The following is a 19,715-nucleotide window of genomic DNA, read 5'->3' on the forward strand; positions in this document are numbered from 1 at the left end:
TGGACTCTATACCTTTCCATACGTTGTATTTCTATGTTTTCCTATGTCTCTATGTTTCTGTACTCTAGGTCCATGCCCTTGGGAGCGTGAGGAAGGCTCTGCTTCCTTTGCCAGGGTGGGGTGGAAACCCCAAAGAATCTGGCGGCTGCGGGCACCTGGTTGTGCCCCTTCAGAATTTTTTTTGTGGGGGCACGCTACGCCATTGGCACTGAAGAGCTGTGGACTTTCTTTTTATGAGTTGAAAACTTCATTAACTCTTTTTAGAAGCCATCCATTGTTCTGCTTAGGCAGTAGGGGGGGGTGGAATCCTCCAAAGGTCTTCAGCACTTAACCATGTGATAGTTGTGTGAGGTCTTGTTAGGGGGCACAGGAGCCAACCTCACGGCAGGTTGCCAGGAATGGATAAGACAGGAAAAGTCCTTACCACCTGCTTTTTATTCAGTATTTACAGAGAGAGGCTTGGAACACAGTCTCTTGGAATAATTGCATTTTTCCAAGTGACTCTTCCCTACGGGTGGCACTGAGGGCGGCCCTTTGCTTCTGAGTCCTTTGCTCAACTACTTTCAAGGCTCGCTGGGTTCTGGGAGAAGAGGGGTCTGGAATGCTTTCTAAAGACACTGTGTCCATCAGCTGTTGTCCTCCTTCCTCCTCTCCCATTATTTCCCCACTTTCCCTCTCATCTGCCTCTGAGCTGTGATCTCCCTCAAACCCCTGTTGTAATTCTGAACTTCTTCTTCTTCCCTGGAAGGGTTAGGCTGGGGAGTGGTCTCTACCATTCCGCCTCTGCCTAGTCCCTGACAGGTCTATATAGGCAAACCACAGTCATGACTCTATTCCATGAATGGCGAAAGCAAGCAAGCTAGACCATAGATTGCCCGCCATATCTTTGGAAGCCCAAACCATGGTTTGGGTTCCAAACCATTATTTAGAAAGGTATCTGAATTAAGCCGGTGTCTTCAAGACAAGGAGGTAAAATCATCTGATGTTGCAGCTGCTCCTGTTTCAGTGGTAGGGAAATGGAGACGCTTTAATTAAATTTCCCCCTCCTGTTTACAACTCTAAATTGCCTTCCACGTGAGAAGCTTTCCACATCAATGGTAAACTCCCTTCGATTCAGCGCTGACTAAGCTCTGCAAAAGATAGTCCTGGGAAGGAGATACACAGGGAAGAGGGAGATATGTGCTCCATATTGAAGATGGTAAAAAAGAAATAAAGGAGAAGCCCTCCTCCTCCTCCTCACTTAGCTTGGTGGGTGCTTAGCTAGAATGGCTGTTCATGGCTGCCTCGCCTTGAAGCTTAGGAATTTCAGCTTCCATTTTCTCACCTGCTATCAATCACAGTTTAATAAGCTTCCTTGAAAATGTGCCCCCTTTCCTAAGGTGTCTCCGTGTGTAATTCCAGCAGCTGACATCCTTTGGGCATTTGTCTGGGGCACACTGCTAACGTCTGCTGTGCGGACTCCCTTTGTTTCTCTTGTCTGAACATAACCAGGTTGCAAGTTCTCAGCTACCCACTTTTGATTTACCCTGGTGCCCCCAGTTTAGTGTCATTCTGGGGCAGCTTTCACCAGTGTTGTACCTTCTGGATGTTTGGGACTGCAACTCCTACCTGCAACATCTGGAGGACGACAGATGCACAAAGGCTGTTCCTGGGGTATTGTGGGAAACTGAAAGGATAGCTAGACTTAACTGTCCTGTGCTTCTCAGAACGCTGCCAATGTAGCCAGGTCAATCTGCCAGGGCCCCCTGGCCATGGAGGGTGCCCTACAAGAGGACCATTTTCCCAGGCCTTCCTCAAAAGTTTCTGACAGACATGTTCAACAGTGGAGCACACTCCTTTGGGAGGTGGTTGACTTTTCTTCCTTGAAGGGTTTTAAGCAGAGGCTGGGTGGCCATTTGTCAGGGATGCTTGAGTTGAGATTTCTGCTTTGCAGCGGGTTGGACTAGATGACCGTTGGGGTCCCTTCCAACTCTATGATTCTGTTATCCTAAACCTGAATCTCAACTTGGGCATCTCATTTGTGGTTGCAGGAACAGGTCCTCCTAATGCCAGTTTGCATATTTTAAAATAAATCCATTGTTTTCTTTGTGGGGTTGTGTATTTGCTTTTATTGTTTTTTGGGGGTGTTTTTTTAAATCAATGCTGTTTCAACATTTACTCAGGGAACATGGTGCAGCAAGAGGTCTCAATGTCTCTGTGTGTCTGTTTTGGGAGGCCGTGGAGAAGAAAGGGGGTACTTTACCTACCATATGTGTGTGTGTGTTTTTCCCTGATTTGTAAAGTAGGGAAAATTGTGTTTTACCTCTGATGCTTGCTCATGATCATCACACGACATCTTCTGCTATCTCGAGGCACCATGGCTTGTGATTCCTGCAGTGGAACTAGGGAAGAAAATGGAATCTTCATGTCTAATAAAAGAGGATTTCAAATATACTTGCCATTGTTTAGTTGTTTTCTTCTTTTGCTATGGGTAGGGGATGATTTGCCCTTCAGCTAGATCCCAACTTTACAGGTGGTATTTTATTCAATGTGAAATATGTTTGCCTTGGCTTCCAGTATGTACCCCTTCCAAGGCCACGTGCAAAGCAATTCATAAGATCGCATAAAACCAAACAAACCACTTATTAAACATAAATATTTATAAATTACTTAATCAAAGAGCTCTCTAAGTGGTGTGCATAATAAAATGTAGATAAAACCCTGCTAAAATTCACAGAACTGGAGTGTGGGTGGGTGTATACACACATACACAGAGACACATATTAATAATACGAACAACAACAATTTTTAAGTTGGATTTCTCAAAAGCAGCCTAAGGCTGAAATATAAAACATAGATAGCTTCAAGCCTAAAACAACAATCAATCTATACGGTACTAAAAGTATAGAATTGTGTCCCTAATAGAGCAATTGGTTAGATTGAAAAATGTTAAATAGATCAAAGAATTGCCTTCAGTTTTATGTATACATCTTTTATTACAAGTGCTTATTTTTAAAATCACATTGGTAAGGTGCTGTAACTCAGCGAAAGAGCAGAAGGTACCAGATTCAGTCGCCAATAAACGGCACTGAGCACGAAAGGCAAGCAGCAGTAGGAAGTGGTGTGTCCTATTCTTTAAAAGCCCACCAATGGAGTGTAATAACTATAGGCTGGTCACCAACACCCCTGTCTTGGCAAAGGTGGTGGAGAGAGTGGTTGTGAAGCAACTGAAGGTATTCTTGGAGGAGGCTGATTATCTAGATCTGCTACAGTCTGGGTTCAAACCCGACTTTGGAACTGAATCAGCCTTGGTGGCCCTGATGAATGACCATTGCCGTGAGAGGGACTTCTCCATCTTTCAGCTGCTTCTATTTGATTACCATTGTATCCTTCTGGACTGACTCAGAGGGATGGGGCATCAAAGGCACTGCATTATGGTGGTTCTTTCCATATCTTCAGGGTGAGTGCTCCTCAGCACCTTGGCACTTAACACTATGAGGCAGAGAACTACCCTCTCTCCAGTGCTATTTAAAATGTGTTGGGAGCGGCCGTTAGGCACTTTGGAACAAGCTGTCACTAATATGTTGATGACAAGCAGCTCTGCTTCTCTAGATAGGTGTTTGAGCATAGTGGTGGACTGCATGAGGACCAATAAACTGCCTGAATCCTGGGGAGATTCTTTGGGTGAGTGGTTCCCATATCCAGGAAGGTGAGCTACCTGTTCTGCATAGGGTTGCACGCCCTCAGAATAAACAAGTGTACCAACTGAAGCTTCATTACTCAAACCGCTTGGCAAAAAGGGGAAGTGGCCTACATATAGAGAATTGTTGAGGGATCAAGAAGGGAAATGGAAATTAAAAGATTATGAGGAAATTAAAGATCATTTTCAGAGTTGGCTACATTACAGACAATTACATGAGATGTATAAGGAAGGTATTAAGAAAGGGTTTAGTTACACAACTTCCAGATTCCAAAAGGAAGTTATAGAAGAAGAAGTGAAGCTGCTGAAGAAAGCATATAGTATTTTGCTAGAATGGGAAACAAAAGATGAGGAGGTCAAATTAGTCATGATCAAATGGGCACAAGATATAGGACATAATATACAATTTGAGGACTGGGAAAAAGTGTGGAAGGTAGATCTGAAATTTACAGAATGTTCTTTTTTGAAAGAAAACTATATGAAAATGATGTACAGATGGTATATTACACCAGTAAAAATAGCAAAAATGTACAAAACTGGGTCAAACATATGTTGGAAATGTAAGGAAAAAGAAGGTACTTTTTATCACATGTGGTGGGAATGTAGAGAAGTTTTAAAAAAATGGGAAATGATATATAATGAATTGAAGAAAATGTTCAGAATGACATTTGTAAAAAAAACCAGAAGCATTTTTGTTAGGGATTTTAGGACAAGACCTGCCAAGAAAAATAAAGAATTTATTTATGTATGCTACAACATCAGCAAGAGTCTTGTTAGCACAAGGATGGAAGAATGAGGAAATCCCAACGAAAGAACAATGGCAGGAAAAATTGATGAGCTACGTGGAATTGGCCAAATTGACATACAAACTGCGTGTTAAGGACAATCATGACTTCAAGGAAGAATGGGAACTTTTTACAAATTATCTAAAAAGACAATTTTTGGACTCCTTGGCAGGTTTTGAATAAACATCCACAAATTTATTAGCTGAACATTTGATAGATAAGGCAAAGATATGTACAATTTTATAACGTACAGAGAATAATATGTGCAAAGAAATCAGAGAGGGGAGCTGAGGGAAGTCCTTGGTGGGGGGGGAGCATGAGGGGTGGGGGGAAAGGGGGGAAATAATGTAATTGACTGTTTGGACTGATAATTTGGTATGTTGAAATTGCTTAGTAAATTTTTTTTAAAAAAAGAACAACAAGAAGAAACACGTGTATTGCTTAGGGGTTCTCCTGCTTACACCTTTGTCACTTAGAGGCCCAGGGGTCCTCTTTGGCTAGGCATACCTTTCACTAGCTTTGTCTGGTTCGCCAGCTACACTCATTCCTGGACAGGGATAGCCTGGCCACTGTAGTCCACGCATTGTAATGTGCTCTATATGGGACTAACTTTGGGCCTTGTTTGGAACCATTTTGATTTTTTTAAAAAAACGAATTAGTAGTACAGGCACACTCCACACCCCATTTATGTGCTTTCAATATGTGTGCAACTCTGCGCATGCGCATTGACCCCAAAACATCACAAAAAGGGGCAGGGCAGGGATGAAATTAGGTGTTTGCGGCTTTTTCAATGGTGTTTCAAATGTAAGTAATTTCACTTAAATGTGTGGTGCTTTGGAATGTAACTCGTGAGTAAAGGGGGGGCGGGTTGCCTGTATATAAATATTTTAGTAAATAGATAAAATAAGAGGCTGCCTCCCTTGCCTCAGCCACAGGAGTGTCTGTGTATTATCTTAAAATTGGGGAGGGGCCATAGCTCACAGACAGATCATTTACTTTACATGCAGAAGGTCTTAAGTTTGATCTCCAGCATCTGCCAATAGGACAGAAAGGGCCCTCTCTGAAACCATGGACAGCTGCTGCTAGTTGGTGGAGACCAACTTTGGCAACCTGGTCCCTCCAGATGTGCTGACAGAAGTGGACCTTGGTAATCTTTTGTAATATGGCACCATGGGTGAGGCCAAAAATTGGCGCCCCCAAATGGATCTCCTCAGTTATGGATTTTCTCAATCTTGTGCCCTGTGTGAGGGAACTGCCTGCATCACGCTAAATCTGGGGCTGGGGCTCACTGCAGCCGATGGGAGCCATTGTCCAAAGCTTTGCCTTGGCAAAGACTAGTAAAGACAAAACCAAGCAAGAAGAGCCAATGGTCTGACTCAGTGTAAGTCAGTCTCCCAGGTTCCTGTCTTCCTAAAACAAAATAAAGTCTGCTTCTTTCACCAGAAAATAAGATTTTACCCATGTAAATATGTAATTAATAATTAATAACCAACCCATCAACATAGGTTAAAACCCCAACAATATTATTTGTGTGTATCTAAATTTTAGGCACATAGATGAGAGATGGGGGAGAGAGAGTCCTAGGTTGGCATCCACCTGTCTTGAGAGACAATGGAGTGTGCTTCCAGGGGTGAAGCCAAGCTGCTGTGTTAGCAACACAGAAGTGACCTCCTTGGGGCGCAAGCCTGGGCAGCGTGTCTGGAGGTCCTGGGCTTCCCAGATGGCAAGACCCCTCTCAGCCTCACTGATGTGGTCCAAAGGAAAGCAGAACAAGATGTTTGGCAACAGCTTGGCTGCAGAAGTTGCCAGAAGGAGGTGTACAAGGCTTCATCTAACTGCCTTAGGGACTCTCCACTCCAGACTTGTAGTGTTAGCCTTTTCTTCTCCCAAAGATGTCCCACAAGGAAGCAGAAGTTTTAGATCAGAATTTTCCTTCTTCTAGATGGGCTACCTTCCGTGGTTGATGAGCCCCATCTACTCCTTGCTTTTGCACAACAGCACATGCAGAAACCACCACCTTGACCACTGGACCTGCTGTTGGTCTCATCCATGATGGGGCTACCGTATTTTCTTCAACTTTTTTTTTTAATGTAAACTCCTGCAGAGGGCATGAAAAGCCAAAGTATATTGGTCTTCTGTGTTCATGCACACAAATTTACAGACTTGTGCACCAGAGTTAACATGCAACTTCTAAAGCATTAGGGAGTGGTTAAATTCGTTGACACCCATTTGCTAAGAGACAACTCTGCATCTCCACCAAACAAAGGCAATAAAGGAAGGCAAAATAGGGATAGAGTTACCCAGGAAAACTACCACCCTCCCTTGGCAAAGTTTGCATTTATAGAATCATAGAAATGTAGAGTTGGAAGGGACCACGAGGGTCATGTAGCCCAACCCCCTGCAATGCAAGCATCTTTCGCCCAAGGTGGGGCTCGAACCACACAACCCTTAGATTAAAAACCTCATGCACTCTGGCTGGCCTTGTTGAAGAAACCACATTATTAGCAAGATAACCAAGGGATGCAGGGCCAAGGCGAGGGCAGCAAGCGGCCTGCTTCCTGGCGGAGGGGAACCTCCAAGTGGCCTCTGGATCATCTATAAAAGGGGAGGGGAGGGATGGCAAGCTGCTTTTGAGTATCACTTTCAGCCATTCTGAAGGTTAAATGCCTGTTTAGAGCCCCCTATTGAAGGGCGGAGGTGGGGTTTCTCGCATTGTTTGAACACCCTCCAAGCTTTGTTTAGCTGCTTTCAAGGAGCCTGTGAATTGGGGGGGTGGGGTGGGGGAAAGCGCAGCATCCACTCCCCAAGCGGCTCCCCCTGGGCCTCGTCCTCGCAGGAGAGGCTGGCTGTTTCCTGTGAGGCCTCAGTCGGCTGGGACTGCCCTGCTTTCTTTGAGCAGCAGTTTAACCCAAGCTCAGAGGCCGGCCTCCACCTTACTGATCTCTGCTTGACACCCAATTACCACATGAATGAGACAGAAAAAGGTTTTAACTCCCCCTGACCTTCCTTCCCCCTCCCCTCCCCCTCCCCGCCATATCATTTCTCCCTCCCCTCCCCCTACCCCCAGACCCCTTTTCTCTGATGCAGAAGGGAGTTCAACACCGAGACTGGGAGAAACCAAACAAAAGCCCCGGAGCCAGGAACCCTTCATTGTCATGGCCTGCAACAGCGGCTCCAAGCGCTCTCGTCTGCTATTCAAAGGCTTCGAAGTTCGACCTGCCGCAGGCTCTTTGAGGGTTCCTCGTAATGCTTCATTGAGAAATAACCGGCTCCTTTCGCAGGCGGAAAAACGTGGTCCATCAGCGTGGCCTGCTAAGTCACGCTGCATGAAATGTCACTGTCCTCCCTCTCTTAATTAAAAATGAAATATACGCCACTGTTATATTTGTTGCAGGTCGTCTGCTGGAAAGAATGGTGTTGGGTTAAAAGGGAGCCCAAACGCATCACAGTGCAGGGTCAGGCCCTAGCAGTGGGGCACTAGGTGGGGTTGCAAAGAACAGGTGCCCTGTGAGTTTCTACCAACAAAAATAGGGTCATAGAGTCATAGTCAAAGAATTGTATAGTTGGAAGGGCCAACCGCCTGCAATACAGGAATTCATATACATTGGTACCTTGAGTTACAGACACTTCAGTTTACAGACTTCGCTAACCCAGAAATATTCCCTCAGGTTAAGAACTTTGCTTCAGGATGAGAACAGAAATCGTGCTCTGGCGGCAGCAGTGGGAGGCTAAAGTGGTGCTTCAGGTTAAGAACAGTTTCAGGTTAAGAACAGACCTCCAGAACAAATTAAGTTCTTAACCCGAGGTACCACTGTACAATATTCCTGACCAGCATTCTTCCATGCCAAGCAGTACTGATGGCTTTGCCATTCTATGTTGCATTCCTGTGTTTGTCAGTGGCCTTTGTGGCACTACTTTCTGAAACGGAGTGCTACTGTCGGAGAACATTTCATGTCAGATTGGATATTGTTACAAAGGCTCAGTGTCCCCCTCTCTCTGCCAAGCGGTAGCAAGAGTCCATGGAGGCTCCAGGCATTCATGCAGGGTCTTGTTCCTTTGGAGGACTGAGACATGGCAGAGACTGTCATAGCTTTGAGAAATATGGTCTATTCACCTATTTGCACCTTCAGTCTGCATGGAGGGGGTCCAGATTATGGGTAGGCAAACTAAGGCCTGGGGGCCGGATCCGGCCCAATCGCCTTCTAAATCTGGCCTGTTCCAGGAATCAGCGTGTTTTTACATGAGTAGAATGTGTTCTTTTATTTAAATGCTTCCATCTGCAGTACTGAAGGGTAGAAACAACAATGTACTATGGTACATTGAACAGTGTACACTACAGTGAACACTTATATATATACCCTTGTGAAGCAGGGAATGTAGAAATGGTGAGGCCTTTTTTTTGTACTGTTCTTTTTTCTGTGATATCCACTGTCAATTTATCCAATTTTACAAAGTATACCAGGAAGATTTGAAGTGTTTTATACTGATTACCTCTTGGCTGACCAGTTTCCTGAGATTACTGCCAAGGCAGCTCATTTTTGTGCGGCAGCAATAGCTTGTTGGCACAGGATCTTAATTTTAAAATTATCAGCACTTTATGGCGCTTTTCATCATTTTAGTATATAATTTTATATTTCTCACTGTTTTATATTCTACATAGTTTTTAATTTTATATTTAATATTGTTTTAATTGTACATTATATTGTGTTTTATGTATGCATAATATTGCATTATATTGTGCTTTATGTATTCTGTTTCCTTCCTACCTTCTTACTGGTCCTTGCCCGAACCAAATATACTAGTACTACTATGCAATGCTCAAATAGATACAATAGAAACACAGGGTTATTCTCTGAGCTCATTCAACACCTGCAAAGTGGGAGAGAAAATCTCCATCTCAAACCCCCAAAAGATGCCTTCCATATTTCTTGCACTCCCAACTCAGTCAGCCTCAACCAGCATAGCCAATGAACACCTAGGAATTTGGGAGCTGCCATTCAGCAACATCTGTAAGGTCACAAATTCCAATTCCCCAACCTATATTTTTTTGAATGCTTTTAATACAGTGGTGCCACACCAGGAGAGGATGGCAAGTGTGGCGGGAAGATTCAAGAACAATCAAAAAAACATTTAAACATTACAGTGTAGTGTAGTATAGTAAAGTAAATAAGAAAGATCGGAAAAGAGAAAGGCTTGTGGTGATGAGTTTTTCTCAAATTAGACCTAATATAAATGGTATTGCCCAACAAAAGCAAGCCCATACCTCTCATTGAGTTTGTAGACATACATAAGGTACACACAGGAGGTTCATTTATAATTACATTTTGGGAATGATTCATGTTCTTATGTAGCTGCCTTTTTTAATTTCTGGATGTCCCCATTATCATATTATAAAGCAGTTGTGCTCCATGTTACAAATCAAGCCCTGCTAGTTTTTGTTTCTGTTTGTTTTCCAATGTATTTCTTATCAATAAAAAAATTGGTGTGGCACAAGAAAATTATAGCCCGAAAGTGTGGCCCATAGAAAAACGTCCCAGAACCACTGCTTTAATATGTAACAGGCAGCTGAGTAGGTGCAGGCCAGGGGGTTGAATTATGGTTCTGGAGGAGACTCTTGAGAGTCTTGTGGACTGCAAGAAGATCAGACCTCTCCATTCTGAAGGAAATCAGCCCTGAGTGCTCACTGGAAGGACAGATCCTGAAGCTGATACTTTGAAGACTCCCTGGAAAAGACCCTGATGTTGGGAAAGATGGAGGGCACAAGGGGAAGGGGACGACAGAGGACGAGATGGTTGGACAGTGTTCTCGAAGCTACCAGCATGAGTTTGACCAAACTGCGGGAGGCAGTGGAAGACAGGAGGGCCTGGCGTGCTCTGGTCCAGGGGGTCACGAAGAGCCGGACACAACTACACAATAACAAGCTGGTTGTGGGAAGAATGAGAACTACCAGACTTTTAGAAGCCATCTGAAGGCAGCCCTGTTTAGGGAAGCTTTTAATGTTTGATGCTTTACTGTATTTTAATATTTTGTTGAAAGCTGCCCAGAGTGGCTGGGGAATAAATATTATTATTATTATTATTATTATTATTATTATTATTATTATTATTATTATTATTATTATTATTATTATTACTATTATTATTATTATTATTATGGTCCAAGATAACAACCTGTGTTTGCAGCTATGATTTCCAGGGTATAGAAACTGCGGGACATAAAACTGATCAGCAAGTCTGATACTTCTCAGTTACGGCTGGCAACTTTTTCGGACACCCTGGCTACCAGCCAGAGCAGGCAACACTGATGTGGCCGGGACATCCCCGCGCTTCCAACCAGGGCAGAAGGCGGCTGCTCCGAGCCTTTTCAAAACGGGCGGGCGGGGCCAGGCCTCTTCCGGCGCGCCGTTGCTCGGCAACCTCCGCCGCCCACGGAAGCAGACGCGGCTTCGCACTTCCGCTGCTGGCAACGCCGTTCCCTCACAAAAGATGGCGGCGCCCTTGTCTCTTCAGCTGGAGTTCGGGTAAGGGAGGCGCCATCGGGGCGGCGGAGGGTTTCCTCGCCGAGATCCCGCGTGGGGAGCTCAGCCGGTGAAGGGGGTGCTTGGTCTGGGGGTGGAGGGTCTGGGTTTGGGTTGAGAGTGTTCTTTTTGGGCGGGTGGAGGGAAACGGGGGCGCCATTGTTTCCCATTTGGTTTATAAAGCTTCCTTTCTTCGCCCTCACAGGCGAAGATTCTCCCCATAGGAATCTTTCTTTCCCTACCTCGCCCCGCCCCCCACGCCCCGCACTCCCCAGCAGCAGGGGCTCGGGACAGTCTCTTGTCCCCGCCTCCCACAGCAAAGCAGTAATCGCATCTAAACACAGGGATCACACAATGACTCCTCTCTACAAGGGGAGGTGACAAATCAGGGCTTTTATCTTAGGAAAAAGGAAGCTAAGGGGGAACACAGGGGAGGGGCGCAAAGTTATGCACGGTGCGGAGAAAGTGGAGAGGCATACACTTTCCTCCCTCATAAATACATACAATATCTTCTCATTATTTGTTTAAAAGCACCATAGATTAAAAGAGGGTGGTTGTGTGTGTGTATACTTAATGATTCCCAGTGGTTTGTGGAGGGGGGGGGGGAGTTCATACTGAGGCAAACTGGTGGTGATGGGGACTAAGAATGGGGTGCCGAGAGACGTAACAGGCAAGGTAGATTTCCTCCCATCAGGCAAGGTAGATTTCCTCCCATCAACTTAAAGTTACTTGTGGACCTTAAAAGGGTTGGGAGGCAGAGAACTGCAAATGAGACTGACTGTCATTGGTGCTTATGACTTTGCCAAGGTGGCAGATTCACAGGTTTCATGAGAGAAGGAAAGCTTGCATGAATATAGCCCTATCCAGTTTTGGCCCACAAATGAGGCTTCCTATTCTAGGAGTGAAGTGAAGTGGGTAAGAATTTGGTTATACTAAAGAAAGGTTTATAAATAACAAAATTTGTGTGAGATTAAAGGAACTTGATGAAGAGAAAGGAAACTACAGGGCATCATATACCAGTATTATGTCATTTAACTGTTCTCTGTACCTTCAAAGAGTTGGTCCTTAAACTCCCCCTCCCCACAAAGAATCCATTTTCTTTTAAAGTCAACACTGGTATGTGTGAAGTAACAATAAAAGATGAATTTGAGCATGTGCATAATGGCCATTTTCTCAATAGGCATAGGCAGGACCAGTTACTACATACGTGCCTTTAGTGTTTCAGGATAGAATATGGTTGGGGACCTTGCAGCCCATTGGTCCAAATAGGGCAGCCAAATGGCAAGGTCATATCAGCCAAGTCATTCTCACCTCTCACATACCGTATTTTTCGCACCATAGGACGCACTTTTCCCGTCTTAAAAACTAAGGGGAAAAGTCTGTGCGTCCTATGGAGCGAATGCAGGGAGGAGGCAGGCAGGAAAAGCCCTCAAGAGCCCCACACAAGCTTCGCGCGGCTCTTGCGGGCTTTTCCCCAAGAGGGAGAAGGGACTGACGCCGCCAGTCAGTCCCTTCTCCCTCCTCTAGAAAAGCCTTGCACAACCTCTCCAGCCGGGGGGAGGCTTCGCAAGTCTAAAGGGGAAGCCAGGGCAGCGAGCGCGATCCATCCCGTTCGCTGCCTGGCTTCCCCTTTAGACTTGCGCGCCTCTCCGGGGGTGGGGGGGGGTGGGGGGCTTCGCAAGTCTAAAGGGGAAGCCAGGCAGCGAACGGGATGGATCGCGCTTGCTGCCTGGCTTCCCCTTTAGACTTGCGCGCCTCTCCGGGGGTGGGGGGGGGTGGGAGGCTTCGCAAGTCTAAAGGGGAAGCCAGGCAGCGAACGGGATGGATCGCGCTTGCTGCCTGGCTTCCCCTTTAGACTTGCGCGCCTCTCCGGGGGTGGGGGGGGTGGGGGACTTCGCAAGTCTAAAGGGGAAGCCAGGCAGCAAGCGCGATCCATCCCGTTCGCTGCCTGGCTTCCCCTTTAGACTTGCGCACCTCTCCGGGGGTGGGGGGGGGGTGGGAGGCTTCGCAAGGCTAAAGGGGAAGCCAGGCAGCGAACGGGATGGATCGCGCTCGCTGCCTGGCTTCCCCTTTAGACTTGCGCGCCTCTCCGGGGGTGGGGGGGGTGGGAGGCTTCGCAAGTCTAAAGGGGAAGCCAGGCAGCGAACGGGATGGATCGCGCTCGCTGCCTGGCTTCCCCTTTAGACTTGCGCGCCTCTCCGGGGGTGGGGGTGGGGTGGGGGACTTCGCAAGTCTAAAGGGGAAGCCAGGCAGCAAGCGCGATCCATCCCGTTCGCTGCCTGGCTTCCCCTTTAGACTTGCGCGCCTCTCCGGGGGTGGGGGTGGGGTGGGGGACTTCGCAAGTCTAAAGGGGAAGCCAGGCAGCAAGCGCGATCCATCCCGTTTGCTGCCTGGCTTCCCCTTTAGACTTGCGCGCCTCTCCAGCCGCAAGAGATCTACCAGAGGTAGATCTTAACACTTGCCTCACCTGGGAGCTTCTCTGGGCAGGAATTCCCTCAGCTTAAGTGAGGTGGGGGAAGTGTGGCAAGTAGGGGGGTACCTACCTAGACACTGAAGCCACATGTCTCTCAGATGAAAATTGGGAGTGGGCATTGTGTGAAGTGCTCTGATGGTGTGGGCATTGTGTGAAGTGCTCTGATGGTGTTTCCTGCTTGGCAGGGGGTTGGACTCTATGGCCCTTGTGGTCTATTCCAATTCTATGATTCTAAGTGGCTGTGGATCTCCTGCTGCAGAACTGTAGGACTGTATAGAGTTGGGAGGGCCACCTGAGGGTCATCTAGCCCAGCCCCCTCACAATGTAGGAATCACAGCTAAAGAACGCCAGAGAGATGGTCCCCCAACCGCTGCTTAAAAGCCTCCAGTGGTGGAGACCCCAAACACCTTCCGAGGTCATAGAATTGCAAGGTTGGAAGGGAACCCCAGGAGTCATCTAGTCCAGCCCCGGTGGACAGCGGGCGCAATCCATCCCGTTGTGCAAGACTAAAGATGCTGTGCAAGGCTAAAGAGGAAGCCAGGGCAGTGAGTGCCTGCCCTGGACTGCCTTGTCTTCTTCTTTAGCCGCGCTGGAGAGGTTTAGCTCCTGGCTGGAGAGGTTGCGCGGCTATGGATCCCCTGAGCTGTCTTGGCTTCTTTGCTCTTTGGGGCTGGTGGGGGAACCCGGGCTTCCCCCGCAGCCCCAAGAAGCTCTGGGAGAAGCAGACAGGCTGCGCGCAGCCTGTCCGTTGCTCTTTGGGGCTGGGGGGAGGGATAATATTTTTTTCCTTGATTTCCCCCTCTAAAAACTAGGTGCGTCCTGTGGTCCGGTGCGTCCAATAGAGCGAAAAATACGGTACTTGATGTTAGGTGTGGGGCAGATAAGGTAAACAGGAGGTTGCAGGCACCACCAATCAGTTGACTGCTGGGTCTTGAGAAGCCCTTTTCAGAGCGCTAGCTTGCATTGGAAGGTATGAGTTCCAACACCTTTTGTTTTAGAAATGTAGAAATTTAGCACCAGAAGGAACATAGTCTGCCACTATCCTTTAAATCAGGTTACTATAGCCCCCCCCCCAGGTTTTTCTGGACTTCAGTCTCCCGTCAGCTGCTGCCAGCACAGACAGTGGCCTGGAATGATGAGAGGTGTAGGAAAGCAAAATCTAGAGCAGTGTTTCCCAAACTTGGGTCTCCCTTGCCAGCAAGACCAGTGGTCAGAGATGATGAGAATTGTGATCCCAAAGCAGCTGGAGACCCAAGTTTGGGAAATACTCATCAAGAGGGTCACATGTTAGCCTCTCCTGATTTTAATGGTTCATCAGGTTTGATCCGCATATGGGACGGCTGCATATTCCTGCCTTGCAGGGGGTTGAACTAGATGATCCTCAGGGTCCCTTCCAATTCTATGTCTATGATTCTATTTGTTGAATAAAGAGCTAGACATTTTAAGGACCACAAAATAATTACATTGCAAACAACCCTGTGATCCTCAGACGATGGGCGGCAATGAAAATAAATGAATTAATGAATGCACAAAGTGGTATGAAACAATATTATGTCATTAGTGCCATGTGGGTGGCTCAGTCTTGAATGTATTTCCTTTCTCGGTAATGTTGAAAGGGAGATAAAAACCCAGCTAGGCATCAGACATCAAGGTGCTTGATGTTTAGTTTTCAAATGCTGCTTTCTGCATTGAATAGTCTGAAGTCATTCTGTAGTTAAGTGTTTATTATAAGGTCCATGAAAATAGGTCTCAGAGGAAAGTGATGAATGAGTCTGTCAAGCAGTCTTCCTCACCCTGGTGCTACAAATGTTGTAATCCAACTCCCAGTATTCCTGACCATTGGCCATGTTGGTCAGGGCTGATGAGTTGTAGTCCCAAAGCATTTGGAGATCACAAGACTGAGGACATCTTCTGCAAAAGTTTACAAAAAGGCAGTCTTGTTAAAGAGGGGGGTTTGAACATCACTTAGCCTGGCGTGCTCTGGTCCATGGGGTCATGAAGAGTCGGACACGACTAAACAACAACAGTAGCAAAGCATACATGTGAAGTACAGGACTCCTTCCAGAATGGGAATAGACTGGATTGCAACTTTTGACTATACAGTGGTGCCTCGCACGACGAAAAGAATTCGTTCTGTGAGTCTCTTCGTCTAGTGGTTTTTTCGTCTTGCGAAGCAAGCCTATTGACGGATTAGCGCTATTAGTGGCTTTTAGCGGCTTAGCAGATTAGCGGCTTAGAAGGGGGGGGAGGGAAAAAACCCGCAGGAACTCGCAAGACATTTTCGTCTTGCGAAGCAAGCCCATAGGAGATTCATTTTGCGAAGCACCTCCAAAACGGAAAACGAGTTTTCCGTCTTGCGAGGCATTCGTCTTGCGGGGCACCACTGTATATGTAATCAAGAAAGGAAGGGAATCAAGCATGCAACATTGGAATCAAACAAAAGGGAAGCAACACAGCTATGAAAAAGAGAAATGCCAGTATCTCTAGTCCATAAAAGTTTGTGCTACAGTGAATATGTTGAGTTTTTGAAATATCACAGGTATAGGTATAGAAAGGAAACAAATGATCCTTCTTTAAACAAACAAGCCCACCTGTGACTTTGGAAATGTTTCCCTCAGTATCTGATGATGTCCCCTCTCTCCTGCAGCTGGCTATAACTGTCTCTGTCTAGTGGTAGTGCAGTAACTAGAATGGTGGGTCTTGATGGGGAAAAACCTGGGGAAATTGCATTCTCAGTGAGCTAGGATATGAATTCACACTTATCAGAACCAAACCTACTATGATAATGTAGATGGAGTGCCTTAGATAATGTAGTTAATTTCCAGAGGGGCTGCCTTGTTTTTCATAACAAAAAGAGCAAAAGGGTTTGTAGCACATTGAAGGCTGACAAATTTATTATGGCATAAATGTTTGTGGACTGCAATGGAGAAAGCTGTGTCCCTCCCAGTTGTTGCTGGACTCCCAGCTCCTATCAGCCACATCCAGCATGGTCAGGGGTCAGGGATGATGTGTCCAGTAGCATCTGGAGGACCTTAGGGTCCACATCCCTGATTTACATCCTAGAGGAGTACACTATTAAACTTAAATTCAGCCTTCACCAACATAGGCTTTGGTTCAGAACTTCCATTGTGCTTCCTGGAGCCACTTACAGTCTGGAGAACATTGGGCTGGTGGAAGCTACTTCTGAAGAGATTTTAAGATGTGCCCCATTTTACTATGTAAACGTATGGAGAACATTTAGTTGAAATATGGTATATAAACATTCTAAATAAACTCCCCATCAGTTCTAGTAGATACCTTTCTCCAAACCTTGAAGAGTTTCTTCGACTTAAATAAATAATGTCCTTCCTCCATGCTCGCACCATCTAGTACATCATTTTGAGATAACTACTCCGCCCATGCTAGCCGCTGTAGAACTGATTTCCAGAAAAGCAGTGTTTATTTGGTCCCCCCCACACTTTTCTTGGAAGTGCCTAAAAGAGTGCTCTATGTGTTCACATTGCAGCTGAGTTCTCCCCCCAGCTAGTATGCTACAGAAGGACCTTATCTCCCATCCCAGTATCTGCGATTAACACAAAGTGTGAGCTTGTTTTCACAGCGAGCAGAAAGATGCCTCTTTCCTATCATTGGTAGGGATTGTTCTCTCTCATGAATCTCCAGATTTGTCTAACATTAATAACTGCTACTTCAGTTTTCAGTTAACCGTTTTTCTTTTTTGTTGAGCCTAGATAGCACTAACAGAGCAATCCTTGGGGAATGTGGCTTTGTATAAGTAATAGCATTGCAGTGAGCATTACAAAGGCACTGTTGTGCTGTTCCATAGTACAGCCAAAAATCTCCCTCCACGTAACTAGATTTAAAGGGACTGGGTCTAATGCTAATATTTCACCGCAAGTATTTTGATAATTCCTTTTCCATATCTCTCGGTTAACATGGCAGTCATGAAGCATGTGGATGCCAAGAAGCCAGTACCAATTAACTGCTGGAGTAGATTTTGATGATGGCTCTTTTCCTCATGGCTCCATGGTTAGATGTTGCCTGCTCTCCATCAATCTCAGCTGTGTGTCTTAGGTAGTATTCATGTGCACCAGCCTTTCCGAACCTGGTGTCCTCCAGATGTTGTTGGACTGTGACTCATCATCAGTTCTAGCCAGCATGGCCAAGGTCAAGTATGATGAAAGTTGTAGTTGAGCAACACCTGAAGGTGCCAGGTTGGGGAAAACAGTTATATGTGCTTTTCTGGAACCCAGTGAGGTTTTTCCTTGAGTGGGTGTATATAGAATGGATGATGGTTCAGGCCTGTACTGAACAGATCCCTCAATTGAAACTTTATATGTTTCTTCTCATCCTTCAGAAATGCTAGAAGATGCTTTATTTACATTGTAGTTCTCTCTCCTGTGCCTCTTTCCCTAATACATCCTCTTCCCCTTATATATGTATTTTTCTTTTAATACTGATGTGGATTGGTTTTCAATGGGGCTATTAGATAAGTTGCAGAGCCAACTCTACTGGTAGGCAAAGTGAGGCAGCCAACCTGGATGGCAAATGGGGCAGCGGCTACAGAACAGAGGTGGCAGCCTCCTGCAGTTGATCTTTCTGAACCCCCTTAAGAAGACAGAGCTCAGTTTATCACACACCCTGCCATGTGTCCCCTAGGCTGCCCCTTCTCCCCTCTGTTAAGAAGGAAGGAGGACAACCATTGAGGAATAAGATTCAGTCGCCAATTGAGTAGGCTTCTCTGTGTGAAAAGAGAGGGTGTAGGTTGTATCTTGTCCTTTTCCTCAGGCATCAAATTGTCTTGGATCAACCCTGTATGCTAAGTCAATGAGTTAATTTATTGCATTTGCACATGAAGTGAGGGGTATGTAGAGGGGAAACACCTTAGTTTGTTTTTAATTATGCATGCACCATAAAAGGCTGGTGCCTCTATGATTTTTGTCTTTCAGAATGTTGCTGATTATGTGTTTCTTGTCTTAAATTTTCAGAGGTGGAGCAGAGCTCTTGTTTGATGGGATAAGAAAACATCAGGTGACTCTGCCCAGCCAGAAAAAACCTTGTGAGTATTTTGACTGTTCTGTCTTCTTCTGGCCCAGACTTGGTTCTTATTGATGGACCGAGATGAAAATGAAAACCTGTTCTATTTGTGAAGCTTTTATACTCGAGGTCCAGTGGCACATGGGAAACTGCCTTATGGTAGATCAGACTATTTGTCCACTTCCTAGACTTGATGTCTCCTTGATTTTGGGCAGAGAAAGCCCTCTCCAGTTGCCTGCAACTCAACATTGCTGTGATGTCAGGGGGTGATGCATTTTGAAGCCCTGATTGGTGGAACTTCAAAGCACAGCATGGTTTGTTTGAAACAGTTCCATTCTGTTATTTGAATCTCCAAAAACCAGAGGTTCAAGTAGCAGCACTGGGAGGGAAAAGGAGTATCCATGCCTCGGAAACAGCTTTTCCCTCATGGAGCAAGAAGGGATGATGGATGATGGGAGCATGTAAAGGAAGAATCGGGAGCTCCCTTTAAGCCATTATTTGCCCCACATCAGACCTTTTTTATGTCAAGTGTAGGGTGGTGGGCATGGTTTACCCAAAACAGCCTCATGGCCCAAAAAGGGAGGTTTGGCAGGCCAAGTTTGGCCTGCAGGTTCAACACCCCTGCTTTAACTGGAGGAGCCAAGGACCTTCTTCAGGGAAATCAGGTGCTCAGCTGCTGCTTCATTGATCCAAGTGGCCTCTGGACATTCATGCATGTTTCTGGGCAAGGATATAGTGAAGTGCTTTTGGTCTGCAAAATGAAGGCTACTGCAAAGAACAAAGGGTGACTTCTCACACCAACCCCTGGGATTAGACAGCTTCCTGGAGGTTAGCTCTATCAATGACTATTGGCTATTATAATAGGGCTTCCCAATACAGAGACAGTATTCCTCTGAAACACCAGCTGTTGGGGACAGAAGGCAGGAAGTGCCATGGGCACATCTTGCCTGGGTTGTGAGTCTCTCAGAGATATTTAGTTGGCTGCTCTTAGAAACAGGCAGTGTTTGTTCTGACTCACCCAGCTAGTTCTACTGCTCATCTGTAGGGGCTTGGTGGTACCCTAAAATTCAGGTCCCAGAAAATAGTCTGAAGGCATGTGATGTACGCAACCTCTCTGCAGCTAAGCCTAATCTGAGTCTAATCTGCACTTGGATGGGAGGAGGCTTAGGGATCCCCACCTTATGTTCCACAATGGAAGAAATGCAGCAATAAATCATTGCATATGGG

At 46.0% G+C, this 19,715-nt stretch overlaps 1 protein-coding gene and 1 long non-coding RNA gene across 2 annotated transcripts in view; both read left to right on the forward strand.

Moving 5' to 3' along the window:
- Positions 1-4,094: 4,094 nt before the first annotated feature.
- LOC308579113 lies at positions 4,095-4,427 on the forward strand. The gene is made up of 2 exons (XR_014004297.1): positions 4,095-4,219; positions 4,388-4,427. It is a non-coding gene; the product is annotated as an uncharacterized lncRNA (long non-coding RNA).
- Positions 4,428-10,879: 6,452 nt separating this feature from the next.
- URM1 (ubiquitin related modifier 1) overlaps positions 10,880-19,715 on the forward strand; it is a 46,646-nt gene continuing 37,810 nt past the window's right edge. Inside the window, exons 1-2 of the mRNA XM_081179873.1 lie at positions 10,880-10,984; positions 18,440-18,510. Of these exons, the coding sequence (XP_081035999.1) occupies positions 10,950-10,984; positions 18,440-18,510 (106 nt within the window). The 5' untranslated portion in view covers positions 10,880-10,949. The remainder of the gene's footprint in view (positions 10,985-18,439; positions 18,511-19,715) is intronic.

This window comes from Podarcis bocagei (genome assembly GCF_964188305.1).
Source record: "Podarcis bocagei genome assembly, chromosome: Z".
In the NCBI taxonomy this organism is placed as follows: domain Eukaryota; kingdom Metazoa; phylum Chordata; class Lepidosauria; order Squamata; family Lacertidae; genus Podarcis; species Podarcis bocagei.